The sequence below is a fragment of the Melanostigma gelatinosum genome (genome assembly GCF_949748355.1).
Source record: "Melanostigma gelatinosum genome assembly, chromosome: 5".
Lineage (NCBI taxonomy): Eukaryota > Metazoa > Chordata > Actinopteri > Perciformes > Zoarcidae > Melanostigma > Melanostigma gelatinosum.
Genome location: NC_136638.1, coordinates 23885010 through 23906390, shown reverse-complemented (window position 1 = coordinate 23906390; position 21381 = coordinate 23885010). Strand labels below are relative to the sequence as shown.

The 21381-nt window shown below is 42.1% G+C and overlaps 1 protein-coding gene across 2 annotated transcripts; it reads right to left on the bottom strand.

The window, feature by feature from the left end:
- Positions 1 to 10573: 10573 nt before the first annotated feature.
- pitx2 (paired-like homeodomain 2) lies at positions 10574 to 20465 on the bottom strand. 2 transcript variants are annotated; one of them, XM_079268216.1, is made up of 4 exons: positions 20086 to 20465; positions 17594 to 17663; positions 12928 to 13124; positions 10574 to 12160 (listed from the first exon to the last, which is right to left on the bottom strand). In XM_079268216.1, exons 2-4 carry the CDS (start codon positions 17637 to 17639, stop codon positions 11603 to 11605), a joined length of 801 nt encoding a protein of 266 aa, XP_079124342.1. In that variant the 5' UTR covers positions 17640 to 17663; positions 20086 to 20465; the 3' UTR covers positions 10574 to 11602. The 2 variants fall into 2 exon arrangements, with proteins under 2 accessions (XP_079124342.1, XP_079124341.1); XM_079268215.1 differs by lacking the exons at positions 17594 to 17663; positions 20086 to 20465 and adding an exon at positions 13648 to 14027.
- Positions 20466 to 21381: the final 916 nt, after the last annotated feature.

Sequence of the window (21381 nt, the reverse complement as noted above, 5' to 3'; positions counted from 1 at the left end):
TCGTGTTGAGTGCATTTTGTGACCTTGTAGATCTGTTAAAAATGTCAAAAACAGACATACCGGCATGCAATAATACCCTAAAGTAAACAATAAGGGTCCTATAATAAAGCATTTTAACAATTAAAATATATTAATGATTTAAGTCGTAAATATATTTGATTGAAATAAGCATTAATTACCAAACTATAAAGTGAGAATGTGGAACAAACACTGAAGGAATATCATATTATTTCTATCAGAAACACAACTGTTGAGCGGTGAGTTCAGACAAAACGAGACAAACTGCTCTTTTAATATATTTAATTATATCTGGCGCCCTCTGCTGGTTCGTGGACTGTCCCACATAAACTGCACGCCTGAATGAACGAGAGCTTGGCAGCTGACATTGCACTGACTGATTAACCACGGACAAATCATAACGAAGAAAACACTGAAAAGTTGTAATTTTCATACTTTATTTTGCAGCCCTTGGAGTCGTCTCTCAATCTCTTGGAGAAATGGTTACATAAAACAGCCTTGTGCCTCTCATAACTGTTTATAATGACGAAAAAGAATGATGCAAAACGTATATTGACAGTTGAAATAGGGACAGTTTCTTGCAAATGATCTATAGCGACATCGAAAACAGTATGAGAATAAGAAACTGAAAGTGTTTGTATACGATCAAAATAATCTTTAATATTACACATCCTCTTATTATAAAGGCCCAATATGGGAACTGATGTTGTACGGCAAACAAATACCTCTCACTTGTCAACGTCTGTGATCCTGTTACGAATGCTGAATAATCATTGCATAAGTTAAAAGCACTATAGTTTGATCAAATGCAAATAATATAATTGTGAAACACATATGGCTGTAGGTCAAAGGTCTCAGGTTCAGAAGATGCATCTGATGGCTTGTGAGATGATGAACAGAACAGGAGAGCATTAACAAAAGGATATATTTCTGTCACAAAAAACAATGGTTCATTTTTCTGAATATCCTTAATGTTTATTTTTGTTCCGCTGTGAATTACCGGTTTAGTTAAGTTGAATGACTCACCACCGGTAGACGTGAACGGTCTGTAAAGAGGGGTCATGAGGAACCTTTCTTCTGTAAGCTACATATGAGAAAGGCAAAAGTATGCAAAGTTGAACTTCACCACTGAAATCCCCTTAGGACCTTTAAAGAAACATCATTTTTGAGCAGGCGATGGCATTACACAGAAATAAGCAAACCGCATTAGGCCTCACAGCAGTATACCGCATACTGTATAGATGACATGGACAACAAATAAGAGCAGTCCATGCCTATAACTGACGAGGATCAGTCTGAGCCAACATAACATCTCCTGCAGAGAGATCTAAATCTGTAGCTGTGGTCTACAAGATGCTGCTGCAACCATTCATCTTTCAGCCAATCCCGACTGTGGGTGTGTACATGCATATGTGTGTGTACTGTAGGCTATATATATATATATATATATATATATATGGGTGTCTTCCGTTTCATGAATAATGGTATATGGTGACGCCTTCCAGCAGGGATTACCGCACCGTGCGCTCTGGCTCTCCCACCGTGCGCAGTAATGAAGGAGAGCTGTGGAGACTGGAGGCGCAGGCGGCGGGGACGCTTTCCTCCAGAGTTTACACGGCAGATGACAAATCTGGACGTGACAATCTTACCAGAGATTAGAACTGTCTGAGAGAGACGGAGACAGAGAGACGGCGAGAGCGAGGGGGCTCGTATGCTTTATGCACTTGTTCCATCAACCTGCTGCTGGTGCAGTTTAACATGAGATCGCTGGCTAACGGTCCAGGAAATCAAAGGAAAGCAATGGAGTCAGGTGTCACATCTGTGCAGTGGTTCAACCAGAGGGCACTTGGAGATTGCAAAACCTGCGCCCAAAGATGAGCGAATGAATTGCGACACTCGTACGCTCAATATTTGGAACTCAAATCTTCATCAATTTCATAGTTTTATCGAACACAAAACAGAACAAGACAAAAGGATACCGTGAGGTTGGAAGTTTGAGATGTGGATCACCTCTCAAATCAGTCGTTTCTTGTCTCAGGGCCTGTTGGTCCACATAACGTCATAGGAGAATACATATCAAGACAACAGAACAGTGGTACACAATACATTAAGTTAATAACATGAGAACTATCAGGATTATCGGATATCGCTTTGACAGGTACAGTATAAGTCAATAATTGTATACAGGATTTGGTTATCATGGGGTTTCTGATGAATAACTCCTCATAATGAAAGATGCAATAGATGGCAAACCTCAGATTTATCCAATTTAAAATCACCGTTCATCATCATCATTGGGTTTGTTAGAAGACGTGTGGGACGTTGCTTTTAACTTACTTTGATGTGTAACAGATGATGCACTGTCTAGCAGAACGCCTTCTGATAAGCGGATGGCACTTAACCTAGGAATCCCACTGTGTACCTCCATTTTAAAGGAATAATCTGCCAGGTTCTTGTTTTTTCATTTTGGTGACATCTTTGATGCAAACTGATTATTACTGTTGTGGTTTTGGACTTAATCTCCCCAGAGATCCGTCTGCAAGCAAACAGTGAGTCAACCGTGAGTTTCCTTGGATTTTCTGCGGTTCCAGTTTGAGCTGCTGTAGGCGGCATTCTTTCCTTTTCTTCTGTTCAGACACGGTGGCTATTGTGCTAAGTCATGCTATCGGTGCTTCGGTTTATTCTACACCATTTGAAAACATGAACAGAAAAACATGTAGTCAGCTGTTCTATAGGTTGAACCGTCATTGTGCTACAGTGTTAGATTGAAAATGTTCCATATTACCTTTAACTTTCGATTCCAGCGGCTCCAGTCCCCCCGCCACCGGGTCTCTGCGGATGTTCAGATCCTGTGGAGATCAGGCAGAGAGAGCGGATCTTAGGAAGATCAATACTCCTTAGTGGATTTCCTATATCAACCACGCTGAAATCCTACCATCTGTGACATATAGGTTGAGCGTATAAGTTACTGCTGGGTGGGATCCAATCCAATAAATCGCTCCCCACACCGTCTGTTCTCGTTGGGTTGGAAAAGCTGTAGGCTGGGAGAGGTGGATGAGTGGAGCCACCAGGTACACCAGGTGGAGTGTTCACTTTTTTTTCTTTTTCTTCTTTTTTATCATATTTGTTTGTTTCACTGCTGTTTGTCTGGACGGGTCAAATTTCATTTATTCATTTATTTTCCCTCTTATTTGACACATCTACAGATGTACACGGCAAAAGTTAACCGTAAAAAAAACAATCATGCAAATGTTTTATTTGAAGCTCAGAGATTCTCCGTATCGCTTTCAAAAGCAAAGTGTAAACACTTTTGGAAACGGATGTGCTTTTGGGTGGATTTTGTTGATTCTGGAAAGAACCAAGCTAGTGCCCCCCCCCCCATTTCCAGCCTTTGTGCTAAGCTAACTTGCTGCAGCTTCACCATGCTGACATGAGGATGGCATCAACATTCTCGCCTAACTCTTTGCAAGAAAGCGAAAAAAAACCTAAAAGTTAAATGTCAAACTATTTCTTTAACAGTGTCCCTCCCCGACCCATTTAGTTTTTTTTGGAATAGTGTGTCGTAGTGCGTACGTTTACGAAAGAGTCATATTTATATCGGTTATTGAGTAATACTTTTTTTTAATGAATCACTTTTTGGAATCCCACCATGAATTCATTAAAAATGGAATGAATGACATGCACACTTTGACAAACATGATGGAAAAACTGTGAAAATATTTCAGTTTGAACTTCATGAATGGCATGATAATATGATGATACACAGAGATTGCAACAAAACAATAACATGTTGCACAAAATGGAAATTCACTAAAAAGCTAAACCTAAGATGTGCACAGAAGGGAATCGCTCAACAGTAACACTGAGAAATGAGGAAAACAATCAATATTTATCTTATTACCTTGAACATTGAGAGAACAGACATTTAGTACAGTTGTATATAATAGTTGCTCATCAATGGGGAAAAAATAAACGTATGCACAACTGTTGATCACTGGGTTTGTGTCGAGATGGAACAAATGAATGCCAGAGAAACAAATGGCTCCATATTTGTACCATCGGGGAGAATGGAACCTAAAACATCTGGCTTTAATAAGAGAGCAATCCAAATAGATGTTTTTATGAGGAGTAAACATTTGATGAATCAGCCCACACTTACGGTGACTGGACAGAGCTTTTCAAAAGTGTTGCGGTCGATGGGCCGCACTGGTCGTTGGCAGTTGTAGACTGGAAACCTCAAGCTGCTGCTGGCACGTCAGACAATCGGCAACTGGCCCTGGAAGTAATGGACAAGAACATGTTGATCTCAGGCCATGTGCAATATAACAAGGACGTTAATTACAACATTGAACTGTGTGACAAATGGCTTGCAATAAAAACAATGGCTGACATGTGTTTATTGAGGCGGGGTTTGATTTGACTGCTGCTAGTCTTCACTCGGCTCACGCCGACATTAATTCAACACGAGGACGGCGGATTGACGGTTATTATTTGACTTATCCGTGAGGCACGGTGTGCAATTTTAAACCTGCATGCTTCTATTTTTGTCTGCAGTCACATTCAGTGATTCACAGATTTGAGTTGCTGTTTGCCAAATTTCAAATTTGCCTTTCATTGGATATTAACAGCAGATGCAGCGTGAACAGGGTACAATGAAATGCAAAGAAGGAAAGAGGGCTAAAGTCGTGTTACATACCTTTTAAAGAAACTCAAACATCAGGTTTTTTAATGAATATTTGCCAAGTTGTAACTTGAATGTGTTTTTTAAGACGGAGCCTCTGAGTAAAGGGTGTGATATGACCAAAGGTATAGTTATGGGTGTAAAATGCATTCGCTGCTATTTGCCTTTCAACATTTTGCAGCGGTGGGCTACTAATTTCAGAAACTAGGTCCAGGGCAGGAAATAAAGACAAAATAACAGAGTTTTCAAATCCAGTATGTCAACATGTTAACTGCTCAACTTCTATTCCACATTTCTGGGTGTCAGAACTTCCTTTTAGTGAAAATATAACGCCGTAGCAATATAGTGCACTGCATGCAGTCACATTATCATGACGGCGTACTCTGTAAATGCTACGCAGGATTACTTATAACATTCCTGTAATCATTCAATTACGTTTTAGTTCAGCATTTACCCCCAACAAATGTGACGTGACAGTTGACTGTTGCATAAGAGACGTTATTTGACATTGTATAATTTAAATCTGGTAATTGTCCATAATTCTTGCTTTTCCCCACATAACTGGACCACATGAAAGCACAGAGGATTTATTGAGGAAACTCTTAATTCCTGACTTCTAGCTTTGAGCTGAACGTGGCATTGGCCAAGTGTTCCTCTCCACATTATTGTGCATTTTATGCCCAAAGATGCCATGTTTGTACAGCTGGAGAGTCCAATGCACGTGTCAAGTGTGACATTAACTCTGCGAGTGTTGGAGGTTTTGTTTCCACTGGGGATAATAAAAACACACACACTCGGGGAAACATTGGTGCATGGAAGTGTCCACATTATTTGGATGTTTTGCATGATTTGACCTCCTCTCTGAAACATCTCATCTTACTTGACGGAGCAGTTTGGGATGATTACCACGAAGAAAGGGTCCATAGTTTGCTTCTGTTATAGCAAAATTAACTGTTATGCAATCTTTGATTTTCGAGATAAGATAGCAGTCAGGGTGTCATTCAGGCCACTGAATGAACACGAACTGGTAGACGCCACACTTTGACGATTTCCACCACATTTTTAACATTCCCCCATGCATGTGAAGGGGGGAATTGCACAACACAAAATAGAAAAAATGAGAAAAAAACAAACAAAAGCGCCCAGGTGTAATTTTCTATGTGGAGTTGGAGCCTGGGAAACTGTCCTGCCCGGCTGCTCGTCAGACGCAGACTCCGGGTGTCTGACGGCGGCGAACAGAGGTAAACGTCAATTAAGACGTTACAGTAGATGACAGGCCCAAAGAAAACAGCGCTGAGAGATGCCATCTGGGGCAGACTGTGCAAACCGAAGGCTGTCTGAACACGACGCATGAGATATGGCGAAAATGTTAGCAGCTTTCGACTTGTCAGGTAAACATGAAGGGGCATGAGGAAGACTTCAGGTAGCTGGTGTTATCATCTACATGTTCTCTGCACATTTGCTGGTATGATTCGAGAAAAATGCAACCGTTTAACATGCGGAGTCTGTGTTTGCTGTGGCCAACGTGCATTAGAGGTGTTGCTGCTTGGTTGGTCGACTATATTGAGCCTCCATGCTCAATAATGCCACTTGAATGGCATTTTTATCCAGACAGTTTGAGCGTGCAAGCTCTTAGCCCGTCTCACACAAACACAGATGCATCAGGGAGCTCCAGCAGCAGCTTTGTTTGGGACTGATTGGGTGCTGTGTGCCCTTTTCCCTGCACTTGTTGAATGTTTTTATTTTGTCCAATTGGGGACCTACGACAGCAAAATGGCTTAGAGACACCCCAAACAACATTTTAGGTCTTCAGCCAGCGCTCCAGATCGTGACCTTCGGTAGAAGGTTCAGTAGTGTAATGCGCAACAAGCCGACAGGTAAACTGTATTCTCAAAGATTTGTTTTTACACGGTATAGTTCCTCTGTCAAAAAGCTTCACGAGCCTCTCCTGATGCATCATTTCAAGGTCCGTGAGAGCCGTGCTGTTGATCTTTCCAGCATGCTTAATGTGTAGAAATTGATTTGGAGAGGAAAAAAACATCTCAGATGTGTGTTTTTGTTTTTCATCCTCCTTTTTTAATAGAACTTCAGAGAGCAGGAAGTGTGTGCGTCATGAAATTCGCCCTGGTTATCTGCTTTCACACGCTCTGGCCAGCCGCCTGCCCTCAAACAGCACCAAGCCTCCACTGTGAGAGGGGCTGATACAGCAACACACACACATGTAGTCACACAACATACAGCCAACATGCATGCAACGGACACCAGCAGCGAGCAAGTTTGCGTGTCTTTGTTCGTCTATTCTCATGCAGACACCAGCAAGTCAATATTTTCACACAGAGCACACTTTAAAATCAAAGCCGGAGGCAAAGGCGTATAACTTTCTTTCTTTTGTTTTTCATCTTGCAGTGTGCAAACTGTGGCAGTGAATCAAAAGCAAATGAAACAATTTATATCGCATTATTGTGCTAAAAAAACCATCTCTGAGGCTTTCAGAGTTCAGCAGAGATGGACGGCCGTGCATCTTGTTGTGGAGAACTTCTCCCCGGGCCTCGAGGTGAGGGTGAGAATGTGTGAGGTCACACCATGTGACCTTTAGCTGAAGCCGCTGGGCCGCCATTGGTCCAGAGCCAAACCCCCCCCCCCCCCCCCCCCCCAACCCTCAACCACCCACCTCCCCCAGACACACAGCAGCAGTCCTCTCTGCTGCCTGACCGCTGCACTCATGGGCAAAGTGCTGAGACCAGTTGTGTGTTTGGTAGATCTTCTCTCTATTGTCCCTCATTCATACAGAAATACATGCAGCGTTTATAGTCCCTTCTGCTATAGCAGCCCGAAATAAAATACACAGCAAAATACTGCACACATGTGTGTGTGTGTAAAGCGCACATGTATGCAGAGATACAAGAAAGGTGTATTACCACGACGTCTACAATATTTGTACGTTTATTTGAGGCAGGTGCAGATATTATAAATACAAATCTTACATTAAAAACATGAAAATTACTTAAATCCCCCTTTCAGAGGTCTGCAAGCCCAAATCGTGATTGTTGAGTTTTGAAAGCTGCTTGGTTGGAGCACTTTATGTCCTTCTGTGATTTCATTTTGGGCCTGTTGCATCACTGCCTGCCAAATAAACTATTGATCAGAACCCCCCCCCCCCCTCCTCCATGCTCTGAAACGAAATCCTTGTTCATTTCCTGAACCCACAATCTCCCTCTCTCCGCTGCATCTCGTCAGAATATAACACAACCTAAAACGCCACTCATTTAAATGAAATGCTTGTTGGATACCATCTGTGGTTAAATAGAAAGAATGATTTGCATTTATTTTGAAGGGGAGCGCGCATGCGAAATCAAAAGTCTTCATGTGTCTATGAATAGAGCTAATATCAGACATTAATATCCAATTGTAAAGTATTATTATTTACCTTTGAAGCTTAAACAGTTGCCATGTCTAATTACATGCAAACAATCATGTTTACCTGCTGAGGCGTCCCGCATTAGTTTTTTAATAAATCATCACTCAGAGGTGGCTCCGTTTCCGTTCATATTCTATGTTTTTCTCGGTTGAAATACCACAAACATTTTACGGAACTTGTGCAAAAAAACTCGTGTGTTTTTCAAATATATACGCAATAGTTGAATTCCAGGCCTCTAGCACGTTACCTAGAAAAACATGCTCCCTGAAGTTATTACCAGCCCGCCTCGTCTCCTCCATGAACATTGAGGGATTGCTAATTATTTAGATTGAAGGTGTAACGATACATGTTTGGATATTTGCACTTCCTCGCTTTCTATTTGAATTCCCAGCGGAGTGGAGGTGAGAGCTGTGACGGCTCGGTGTGTTTCTTCACATTGAATACATTTTAGTTTTCTTCTAAATCAGCTGGCGGAACAAATCTCGCATTAAGATGTAGTCGTGTGCTTTAGCTGTCCGAAAACGGAGGCAGGGCGAATTTGAATTCTGTTTAAACAAGAAATTGCTAATTGTATCTTTTTTGTTGGAACATGGACTGCATGTTTATAAAGCGTAGTGTGTATATTACAAGTGTATTACTGTTTGTAGTTATTCCTTGGATCCATGTAGTTTTCCTACTTTAAAAACGAGTGTGGGTTGACGCATAAATGACTGCAGCGTCTGGATTTAGAATATTAATTTCAGCTAAAAACGTGAGCAGAATATAAGCAGGAAAACAAGCTTATTTTGGGCAATTGTTTTTGGAAATAAACGTGCGTGAACATGCAGCTTCGGAAGCAAAAATGCGCGTGTGTTGTTTTCCCATTTCAACTTTAATAAGTTCTTACCTCGTGCCGGAGAGGAGAGGGGTTAGAGGTCTGCAGTCCTGCGCGCCGTTTCAGCCAAATGAACATTTCCCCCTGAAGCCTCTTCTCTTCAGGTCATCCTCTGTTCACATGTTGATTGTGTGGATGTGTATTGAGAGTGCAGACTTGCGTATTCGCCTCTACAGCAGCCGAGGCTTATCCCCTGTCTGTCAGCTGATTATTGCTCCGCGTTACCGACTCCATCAAAAGGTGACACTCGTGCAACAAAAGCCCCCCCCCCCCAGCTTTCTTTTTTAAGAAGAAGAAAATCTCATTCTGGAGGGCGAGTTCAGGAGTTCAGGCTGCAGGATGCTTCTCTTGGGTTTGTTATTTAGCACAGCTTTTTGGACGAACGGATTTATTTCTCATCATAATAACCTCCCCTCGGGAGATGACCCGAGGCCTCTTGTAGCATGACATCAGATCCTAAATCAGGTCCTTCACCAAGCGGCCACATTTGCTCTTTTTTCCCACTTGAATATTCTAGTTGATTTTAGAGTGAAAAGTTATTTGATCGACTATAAACACCTCACACGATCAACATTTTGAGGCTGTAAAATGACCGCTGCTCAACCTGCAAACCCCAAAGTCCCACTCATGTATTTGTCTATTTTTTATGCAGGGAGTGTTGCGGCGTTTCCTCCCCGGTGTCCACCGCTCTGCCTGCAGCCGAGAAGGCTGCACTCATCCCCCGCCTCCAGTCAGCTTCTGCCCGCATACACCTCTGTATCTCTCCCTCGCTCTGTGTGTGCGCGTGCGGGCGATTGTTTGCTCAAGCTTGTGAATCATATAGTTTCCCTCGACAGTAGCTTTGTTTTCATTTGGTGCATTTGCGCGCTATAAAGCCCGACTTAACAAAAAAAAATAAGACAAGTAACAAAAGAAAGCCGCAATGCAAACAGATGCACGAGTCAGGTATAGGCTGCATGAAGGGAATTTAGATTCCGGAACAAAATAAAGGCAGCAAGACTTGAACATATAAACTTCAAACAAAAGTTCCGTATGGTTGATTTTAGATCTCACAGTTACAGTTTACGCATCATGTAAGTAAATAAATAAATCAGTACAATTTTAATTTACAAAAATGCCTTTTTGTTCTTGTTCAATTAAATCCTCAATAAACGCAGTCATTTAATCAGATGATGTTTTTTTTTAAAGATGTGGATTCTAGGTTTTCTAATAATCCCCTCCAGAGAACTACAAAGTCTTCTGAGAGACAAAAACAAACCCTAATGGACTGTTGTCACTGTTGTGTGGTCCAACTCCTGTTTGTTGATTCCCGTGTTATTTCAAGCACCAGTGACCCGCCGAGGCCCTTGGCTGAGCGGGCAGACATGTATTCAGCAGTTAATCCGACGGAGCATCTCGCTGCTATGTGTATTGGAGCGGCCCATTGTTTTCCTCTATAGATTAGCCGCACAAGCACCTCACACAATCGAAAGGCTATAGACAGACTTGCCATTGCTTTACACCCCACTGACAGACTAGCAACACAAAGATTCAAGAACATCAGAATGTTTTTGAACAATATATTTACTTCCATTAAATAAAACACAATAGTTTTTTTGGATGTTGAAAAAAAAAAAAAACATAATTCCGTACCAAATAGTATACACAGAGCAAAAACCAAATAATTTGTCGCAGGAACATTTTTTTATGCTTCTTTTTTTTTTAAATCCAGAATTGCTATTCTAAATCGATATTCACACAGACATTAATAATAAATGTATAATATGTTAGAAACACACAACTGGTGCGTTTTAGTATGTACATTCCCTTTTGTTTGCAAGCAAAACATGATTCCTTTTTTAAGGTTTTTTTTCTTTTTTCTTTTCCACATGCGTTGATAAATTGAACCTGGAGAGGACTGGAGGGTTATAGCGCATTCGCCTCGACAAACAGGAGATGATAATTCAAATATATACAACCTTATTAGTCAACAATTAACGTCCAAAGTCCACCAGAAAAAAACCCTCATGACGAGATATGAAAAATAAAACAGGCCTTTTTTTTCTTTCTTTCTTTTTTTTAAACGGTGGTGCAGTGTGAAGCAGGCCTGGACTCATCAAAAGAGTGAATAAACCTAAAACCTCCCGTTTCAGTTTGACTCCGACCTGGAGTTGAGCTTGTGTCAGTGGTTCAGTCTTCTGTAGTGCCCTTTTTGAAAAAAATGAAAAAGTAGTTGTAGTAGTCTCTTGTTCCTGCGGCCGGCTGTTTGTGATTAACCACACACTGCAAAAGATGACCACCACAACAAGCCATTTGGTCGTTTAATCACCCTCAATGTATAATTCCCCCCAAAATAACTGGATGGAATATCCTCACTTGTTAGTAATGAAGAGTTTGGCGATTTTCAAGAAACGAGTGGCCATATTTTGAAGAAAAAGTCAGAAAAATGCACGTCTCACTCCAACTAGTACCAAGAAAATGCCACATGATCAAGAAATTCCATGAATCTCATGACAAAAGTACAATTATCTGCCAGGTTCCCCCACTCCTTTTAGAGAAAAATAACACTTTAAGTGTCACTTCTAGCCTATAATGACTCGCTATGGTGGTTACTTTTTTTGCAGTGCAGGCATTAGACTGGTCTGTCCACGGCGTATTGACAAGCGCTCAGATTAGTGGCCGGATTCTGCACACTGGCGTATCCAAAACTCGAGTGCTGCTTGGCTTTCAGTCTCAGGCTGGCCAGGCTGGAGTTACAAGTGTCCCTGTACACGTAGGGAGGGGTCGGAGGCGCGTAGGGGCACGCCGAGGTGGGCACCCCCGAGTTGAGAGACGGGTTACTGAGGTTGTTCAAGTTATTGAGGCTGTTGAGGCTGGAGCCCGGCACGCCGGTCACCGCCGATGGCACCATGCCTGAAGTCATGGAGGATATGGAGTTGGACGGCGAGAACATGGTCTGCGAGGACAAGGGGTTGACATTCATGGAGTTGAAGAAAGGGAAGCTTTTGGTGGATAAAGAGGCCGACGTGAGGCCCTTGGCGGCCCAGTTGTTGTACGTGTAACTGGGGTACATGTCTTCGTAGGGCTGCATGAGTCCATTGAACTGCGGGCCGAAGCCGCTCTTGCAGAGCTCGGCTTGTTGGTTTCTTTCCCGTTTCCTCCACTTAGCTCGCCGGTTCTTGAACCAAACCTAGAGCAAAGGAAATACCAGCAGGTTAGAAATAATTTGACAATAACGTCAGTTTTTACAGTCAATTTTTGACGAACTCTCTAATTGTGTGGTGGTGGTGCTTAATTTAAATTCCATATTTAAATATTTTTAACGTCTACAAATCCAAACACTCTTAAATCTTTATTTTCCCCGTGCAGACAAATGCCGCTTTGAATCCGTCGTTATCTGAGCAGAATACACATCTTAATGTGGAGAGGACGTGTGTTCCTCCGCAGGCTTCCACGAACACGCTGACCTTAATCACACAGCACCAGGGCGGCAATCGCGAAATACAAGCTTTGCACCTCTTTCACACGAACAGGAGAACGCGACGGTATCTGCCACCACCGACAAATGTCAACAGCCCCAACTGTTAACAACGTAATAGTGTTAGAACACATAATGGGCAAATAACAAAGAGTTAATTTGTTTTGTCCAATTTTATTATGAAATTACTAAACAGATTAAAAGAGTGTGGAATTCTATTTAGCCGACTAGACAAACACATCAAATGTAATTCAATTGAGCTTCAATCAGTAGTGTATTTACTCTTATTTGTTTTCTATCGAGGAAAAAAACGATGTCCCACATTATTTTTATAGAATTTTCAGCCGTGCGTAAAGTTAGGTGTCCGTGCGTAACAATGATGAGGTATACGGTGTTGAGAGGTTAACCGGGCGATTGGCCCAAATTACCCAAAGTTATACACACGGATTGTTTTGTTTAGCACCCAAGGGAGTACTCACCCTGACCCGGGCCTCTGTGAGGTTGGTCCACACGGCTATCTCCTCCCTCGTGCTCATGTCCGGGTAGCGATTCCGCTGGAAGGTGGCCTCCAGTTCCTGCAGCTGCTGGCTGGTGAAGTGAGTCCTCTGCCGCCGCTGCCGCTTCTTTTTAGGGTCGTCTGAGGAGTCGTCATTTTTGTTTTGGTTCTTTTCTTTTTCTGTCAAGAGGAAAGAAGTTGATTCAGTCAGGGTCAGGCGGATTAAGGCCTGCATGCTATAGAGAGGGAACAAAACAAAATCCTGAATCCCTGACACTGTTGGGAAGTGGATGAGCAGTTCACAATCTGACTTCACTGAGGAAGAAATCCTGTGATTCATACAATTAAATTACGTTTTTAAAACGATATACATATATTTTTTCTTAATTTTATTGGATTTTAGTAAATTGACCTTTTTATTTTATCTGAGCACGCAGTATCAGAGTAAACGCCGGACTAATTCCAGTTGACACAGGACAAGCTGTCTCCCATTTCCATAACACAGAAACTTTCCACACCAGCATGCACACAGGCCAGTGTCAAAACTGATTACGCGTGAATAAAATGACAGCTATAATCGCCTATTTAGCATTCACGTGAAACTCCCGTTATACGCAGATTAATGGGAGCCACCGTTTGTTTGATGTCAAGATGACATCTGCGGCGCCTGGCTGAGAACATCTGCATCCCGTGCGGTTCTTACCGACAGACTCCGGACTGGACGTGTCCGACACCGTGTGCACCTCTAACCGGTGTTTAGAGTCCACAGACCGCTGCAGCGGCTGTAAAGTGGAAGCCATCGCCAGAGCCGTGTGGTGCGTGGAGGCAAGTTTATTCCCTGTAACGTGGTGATGGTCTATGTTTAATGGATCCCTCATAGAGTTCATCGGTAGAAGATCGCAAAACCGGCTGTCAAAAGCAGAGTAAGTCCCTTCAGTACAGCAAGGATGAGCGGAAAGTCCGTCTGCGGAATGTGTTCTGTTCTCCAAAAATACGCACAGCAGAGCGGTTCCTCCTGTGGCTGAGATGAAACCTTTCTGTTTAAAGTTGCTTTAAAATGGGCCATTGAGTGCTGCCATACTAGCATCGGTGGTAAACAGCGGCTACCTCGGCTGACTATCAGAGTGACAAGGACAGGTAGGTGATATTAGATCCAGAGGCATACACACACTGCACCGCTCTCTGTTCATTTCAGCTGTTGCCTGCGCACTGTCCAACTGCGCGTCTCCTCAGACCTCCACGTCACCGCGTTGCGCCCGCCCATCTGACAGGCACAATTCATGTGGATATGACTGCGTGTCCAACCAACCGGTGCTCGTGGAAAGAGAGATGTGTGCCAATGTGTTTATGCCGGGGCTGGCGCTTATTTCCCTCTTCCAAATAAAAGCATGCAAAGAGAGCTGGGACGCACGGTGTACCCGCGGCGCTCCGTAGCCGTTGCGCAGCAGCCCAAGACCAAATAAAAATGAAAATAACACAGTTTGGCCTCATTTTATGAGATGGGTCCAGTGGCCCAGTAAAACGATGCAGTTCTATTGATGCGCAAACTGTGCAGCTCGCAGGCTCTGTCACCGCAGTTTACTCAGGATGTGGATAAAGAGAGCCACCGAGCGGATTGTATTGAAAGCCGTATGAAAAAAAAGAGAGATGCACACTGAATATCAAACGCAGCAGCTTACTACAGCACAATGGTTCCGTGAAAGGACACACGAATAAAGGCAAAACAAATACATGGAACTTCAAATGTGCCATTCTGTGACAAACATCTGTGCGCAGGTCAACGACTAATAAAGTATATGTTGAAGCTGGTGCAGCTCGCTGCAGAATTGTAATGATATGGTTCAAAGGCAATGAACAAACGGGGAAAATGTGGTAAAAATGACTTAAAGTTAAACAACCACTAATGCATTGAATTTAAGCATTTTCATTCTAATCCTCATATCCAACTCCATACTTGGATATGAAGTACGACGTCACCAAACTGACTTAAATTGGCTTCCTCACTATCATTCCCGTATGCAGCATACGAGTTGTCAAATGAGACGATCCTCTTGACCTCCCCAGAGTTAAGGTTCAAATATCCATTAAATCAACCCCACCGGAGCCATGCACTCACGCAGACTCGGTTTGTTGACGACGGATTACTTTATCTGGGTGCTTAACTGGATCTCTCCTCTCACTTTGCGTTTGGACCCCTCAGTCGTTTCCAGCCAGCACTCCTGTAGTGTTTTTTTTAATCTGATAAGACTCTCATTTGCCTAAGAATTTCTGAAGGAGGACTTTTAATGAGTTTGAGCCGATATGCCAGCAATTCTTTTTTAACCTACAACTCCCGAAAGATTGTGACGCGTTAAGGCAAAGTAAACATGTCTAATCAAACAAATGCGACTTTAATTTCCAAGGAGGAGGGGTGGGGGGGGGGGGGGGATGGAGAAATGTCAGCTGGGTAACAGGTGATTGAAGGGATGGACTCATCGTACAGAGAGGACACGCTAACGCCAATTACTGCGATCCATACAAATGTATATTAAATTACATTAGAAATGTATTATATTCCGGACCTTCTCTTATTCCACGACACAATCGGCTCGTCACCATCACTTCCCGTCTCCACGTGGCCGGGCGGACGCCCATTCAGCCAGCACATTTGGACTTGGCGCTGTTAAGAAGTTGCGGGGCTAATCCCGTGAAAGCCCCTGATATATACCAGCAGGGCATAGACTGTATGCGGCACTCCGAGCGACGGAAGAGACTTTTTTTTAAACATAGGGAGCCAATCGCTTCTCATACAGAGCAATACAACCTTTTTTTGTTCGTCTCCGAGTAATTCAATTAAGATGATGCACGCGTTAAGTTGGAATCATTCACGTGGTATTCATTTTAATGGGTTTATTTTCATTAACAGATTATTTTTGGGGGATAAACGGTATAATCCTGCTCTTATATTCCCAGAAAAGGCAGTTCTAAAATAGGGGGAGGTATACAAAAAACGATTCGTCTTTATATAATAGAAATGAATAATGGTGTGCATTAGATAAACTTGATTCAAAAAATAAAAGTTTTACATTTCAAAATAAGGCTACTATTTCATTAGAAATAACAATAATAAACCGATGTTTTCCATGTCTTGTTTTATGCCAAGCAGCGAACAGTATTTTGCTCCTTTTTTCCTTCCCGCCGTATTGTAATACTAAACTTGAAGTGGATTATCGGTTTCCTCTTCATTTCTACCTTCTGAATGCTTTATCTCTCTTCTGTGGATTACTGCGCGCAATAGGCCTCCGCCATTGAGGGCCATTAATTAGCAATTCAGTCAATATAGGGGGAGACGACAAGGCTTTTTACATAGGATTAAGCAGACATCAGATTCCTCCATTAGTATATTCCTCCTCACGAATGGGCTTTCATTATACATTTAGTTTCCCCCGGAGTCCATCCAACGAGCGCTGAATATATTACAGCAAAACAGTTGGCGCTGGCGTGTCTATATTTGCAAGCATCACTCTGACTCCCCTCCCGTGTGATTCAGTTTTTTTTGTATTTTAGTTATCCTATTATTCTTAATCGATGGCCGTGCACACGATGCAGCTGTGAAGCTATGAGCAGCCTGCCCTCTGCCACATATTGCCCCATCAGTGCCGGCTAAATGAGACGGAACGAGAGTTATTGGTTATTCGTTTAAGACCCTAACCAGACCTGAACTCATTTCCCCGCCACGATGGAGAATAATTAATAAATCCCTGACTTTTTGTCGAGCAAGGGATTCTAGCTGTTCCTTAGTCTCTAGTTGGGTTTTATTCATGGATGTTATTTAGGAAAACATGTTGTCATTAATGCAAATGGGGTTGAAGAAAATAAATGTGTTTTGTGGTTATAAAACAACGGCCTGCTTGTGCCAAATGGCAGTCAATTTTTAAAGTAAAGGGTATGATAAAATGTGCATTTATGTCCATCTTCTAATTACAGCAAATGATATCGCTGCCGAGCTGTCACTCTGATCAAATCCTCGGATAACGCTCTGAAACTGCAGATCCACGTTGGACCACCAGGTGTCCCTCTAACACAGCAAACACGCTGCATTCACCAACCGCTTCTCCACACTGACGAGCAAAGAGGCCGAATATCTGACTGCCAAATATTCAGTGATATCTACTGCAAAACAAATACATTAATAAATGACAAATATCAACTAAAGTTACCTTTTTTTTTACCGTCACAAGTCTTGAAATTGGGAAGAAGACAAAGATAGTGTTGTCAACGTAATTTAGCCTTTTTAATTAGAGATGCTAAGCCTGAAACCTCACCAAAGTGGAAGACAATTGGCTCACTACACAGTGCCAGAACTGTTCATTTATTTTAAACAAAATCAGGTTTTAAGATCACATCAGTGTTTGGGCCGCTTCTCCAATTAAACATGCAGTACATGCAAACAAGATATCGAGCTGTAATTAATAAATATATAATCTGTTTTGGAAAACACTCACACAGTTAGCCTGACCAAATAGTGCTGATTTTATGTAAATTGCATGAAATAAAATACAGAACCAATCATGTACAATTAACTAACATGTTATCGAAAAATAATGTCGTTTAATTGTTTGAGTGATGTGTGAGGATTGTGCGGCATTGATGATGGATGATGTACTCACCTATTTGCGCGCAGGTGGTGGCTAGTTTGCGGCAGTGGGTGTCCATTGTGGCAATTTAAGGAAACCGCTTCTGAAAAAAACAGACAAAAGAGCCACGATTAGCCTTTAAGTGTGGTAAACAACCCCGCTGTGTTGTTCACCGACATCCGATTCTGCGTGTCGATATTTTTTGGAGTCCACATAAGACTGAAAAGTAGAGTGTGCTCAAAAGATAAGGATTGGATTACAAGAGCAAAATGCTGGTGGTCTTGAGGAAAATATTCCAAATGTTAAAATCAAAACTCAGATATTCGACTCCTGCAAGAAAGAAAGTAAAAGCATAAAATAAAGTTTGGTTGCAAAAGTGTACATTTGAATGATAATTCTCATTCTGCTAGTCTCGTTGTTTTTTGTTGTAAAATTGCGTCAGTGATCGATTTATTTACAATTAAACTTTACCTGTGTTGGGAAATGCAGAACATTACAAACCTCTCTGGATTCAAATAAACAATATAAACAAGATTATTTCTGACGCTGGTTTCACTTGCTTTTAAGAATGATTAGAGTCTAAGGCTCAATTGTATAGCACGCCATGTATTGTTTTATATTTTTCCAGTGCAATATTTATTGTTGTGCAGTCTGAATATATAAAACCTGCCGTGTTCTGCATGAGCCGGATCTTGTGTTTTTTTCTTTTCTTTGGTGGACCCTGCATTTGGAAGTGGAGTGATTCCGTCGTAAAATCACGGGATTAGAGTCTGATTGAGATGTCTGTCGGTGGGATATTACAAAATTCATTATCGCAGCCCTCATACTACCTCGATATGAAGTTACACAGATGGGGGTTTTATTAGTCCAGGCTCGCACTGTTTGCTTATGATAATTCAAGTCGGGGGGAATTTGCATGCAGTCATGCTGTTAACCATTTCCCCCAGTTCTTCTCTTCACCTGCTCTACATCATCTGTGAGGTTTATTTTTTTTCTCTCTTTCTCCAATTCAGAAGATGCAGATATTGGAGGTTAAGTTTTACGGCGTGTACCTGCACCACCTTTCTTCGCACCACTCCTCTATGTCCCCACTGCAAAATGAAATGGTGTGGGTCAGGATGTAAGGTGTAAGGTCATTGCATGCGACTCGGTGTTATCTAATCAGTGAGATTCAATCAGGGGTCCTTGCAATATTGCAGCCTGCCTGGTTGCTCCACGGCCTCTGAAATTATTACTGTTATTTATGCAGTTTACTGTATTTTATTTGACTGTTAAAAAATGTATAGGGACCCTTTTTTTTTTACGTCAAAATGATTTGTTTTATCTGTTGTATCTCTTGTTGCTGGATACTTCAAATTAAAGGCAAGCATCTCCTTAAAATATACAGGAAATAAACATTTCAAAAATATTAAAAGTAGAAAGTGTAGTTTACATTTTAGTCAAAGTAATCGACATTATTGCGCTAATTTCCAAAAGCATATGGGACAAAAAATGTTACCAATAATGTCTTAAAATATATTCAACTCGTAGTTTACAATATTAATAACAACAGGCCTGCTAATAACACGACGAATAATAATTTCTGATAATGTTGTGACAGTGGTTTTGTGGTAATTAAGCCTGGTAATAAATATATTTTTTAATATTGTTTACATATGCCACAGTGTTTATCCAGTAGGAGCAGTTTAAATATGCAGCTGCGTTGATATTCTGATTACTTCTATTAATCCTTTTCATTCATTCATTCTCACCCCACGGACGCTCGCTGCTCTCACCCTACTACACCAACAGTTGATGGGAGTCAGTGGCTCACGTGGCGTGAGGCCCAGTGCAGACAGAAAGCTGGCATTGCCTCACACCGGCTTTACTTGTGAAATGAACACAGCAGAGCATGAGACTGCCGCCTTTACCGGGAGATGAATCGACTAACCTCCACCATATGGCCCTGTATTAATTGAAGGCGTGAGACCGTGAACGTCGCCTATTTCCCGACATTCTTTTCCTCCCTATATTGCAACATATAAAGGGAGGAAAACAGGTTTTTTTTAATCAACAGGGTTATTTAAATGTAGCTTTGGGGAGCTAAGGAGTTCATGCGCTTTGTTTCTTTACGCATTTTATTGCAATATGTGTGAATTTAAATCACCAAACTGACGAGCTGCAGGCTGTGATTCTAAAATGTCTAATTCCTCTGATACTTTAATCGATATTTGACAGTTTTTTTTCACAATCACCCCCAACTGCAGGACAGTACAGTGTGGTTTACCCCCCTTTCTTTTTCATTTCCCCACACTCCATCACCTCTAACGATGCATCATTACCATCCGCCGACCTGGAAGGCGAACCCTGCCCTCACATCCCTTCATGCTCCTTTTATGTTACACGGCTTTGAGAGTCGCGTCAGAAACGCACCGAAAAAGGCAAAACAACAACAAGAGGTGGAACAAATCCCTTCACTTGCATTAACTCGCATCTCAGTTTTTATTTACTTTTTAACGCCTCTTCTCTTCCTCTGCTGCACTTACCAGTTGTAGACACCGGTGGCTTTTGGGCTTCCCTGTCGTCGGCGTTTTATTCTCTAGCGGAGAGATAAATTCCACCGTCCAAAAACACGCTCGGACACCAGTGATTCTGTTTTAATAGCGAAAATTCAGCAACTTTTCAAGGTCCAGTGCGCTGAAGTCTAAGTGTCTGTCCGGAAATGTGAGCCTTTCGTGGATGTGGCTCCCCTGCTGCAATGTTATCCCAAAGAAGAGACGCAGCGCTACCTTTTAGGATAGTTTCATTTATGCGCATAAATAACCATCTGTTTACAGCGCGAGGAGAAGCAGCGAAGGAGGCGCTTTCATCCGAGTCTCCCCTTGGTTCGTCCTCTTCTGTCTTCCTCAACTTTTTTCCCCTTGAAAGACGCTCCAAGAGTGGCGCATTTTTTTCTCTTCCTCCTTTTGAGCTCAGAGAGGGACCCCGTGTGCGTATGTGTGTGTGTTTGCGCGCGCGCCTTTTTAAAGGGGTGTGTGTTTGTATGTGCCTGTGTAATCTAGCAGAGGGCAAATTTAAAGCCTCTCAACTTTCAACAACAATCAAACAAATGTGCATATTTAAAAACACACACATGTTAGATTAAAAACCAAACCCTGATATCCCTGTTAGCCACGGTGCGTTCACTGCAACGTTGCACCATTTGAGGTGCTGGCATGCAAAACACACACAGCCTAATGGTTCAATTTGTCAAATCACAACCTGCAATTTACAACAAGCAACTCAACTGCCTTATTATCTGAACTGTGCGCGCGCAAAACAAACAGCCATAACCCGGGGTGTATGACGAAAGCCACTGACTGGAAGTTAATTTCAAGAAATATTGTATTTAAAGTCACAGATACGGATGGCAGCCTATTATGTAACCAGCAAGAGCCTAATTAACGCTCAATTAAGCTCATTGTTTGATCGTTGTAGGCACTGATTATAACATAATTTAACACATTTCAAATGCAATATTTGGAAAACAAACGTATTTAAATGAGACCCGTTCATGGCCAGACAGAGCCCGGTCGGGTTGGGGATTTACGTGCAGATGAAGTGAACAGCTGGCTCAGATGCAAATGTTCTTTATAGATCCGTTTCGTCAGATACAGACTGATTTTCCATTCGCATTTTAAACGAGGCGAGCAGACCGGACGCAGGCCCGCGCCTAATCCGTCTTTTACATTTTTAGTCATACTCCCATTAAACCGGTAATTAATGCGCACATCCACACGGGAATATCCAGGCGTTAGGGGACACTGAAGCAAAACAATCCATCCCCAGAACAGAATTTGGTG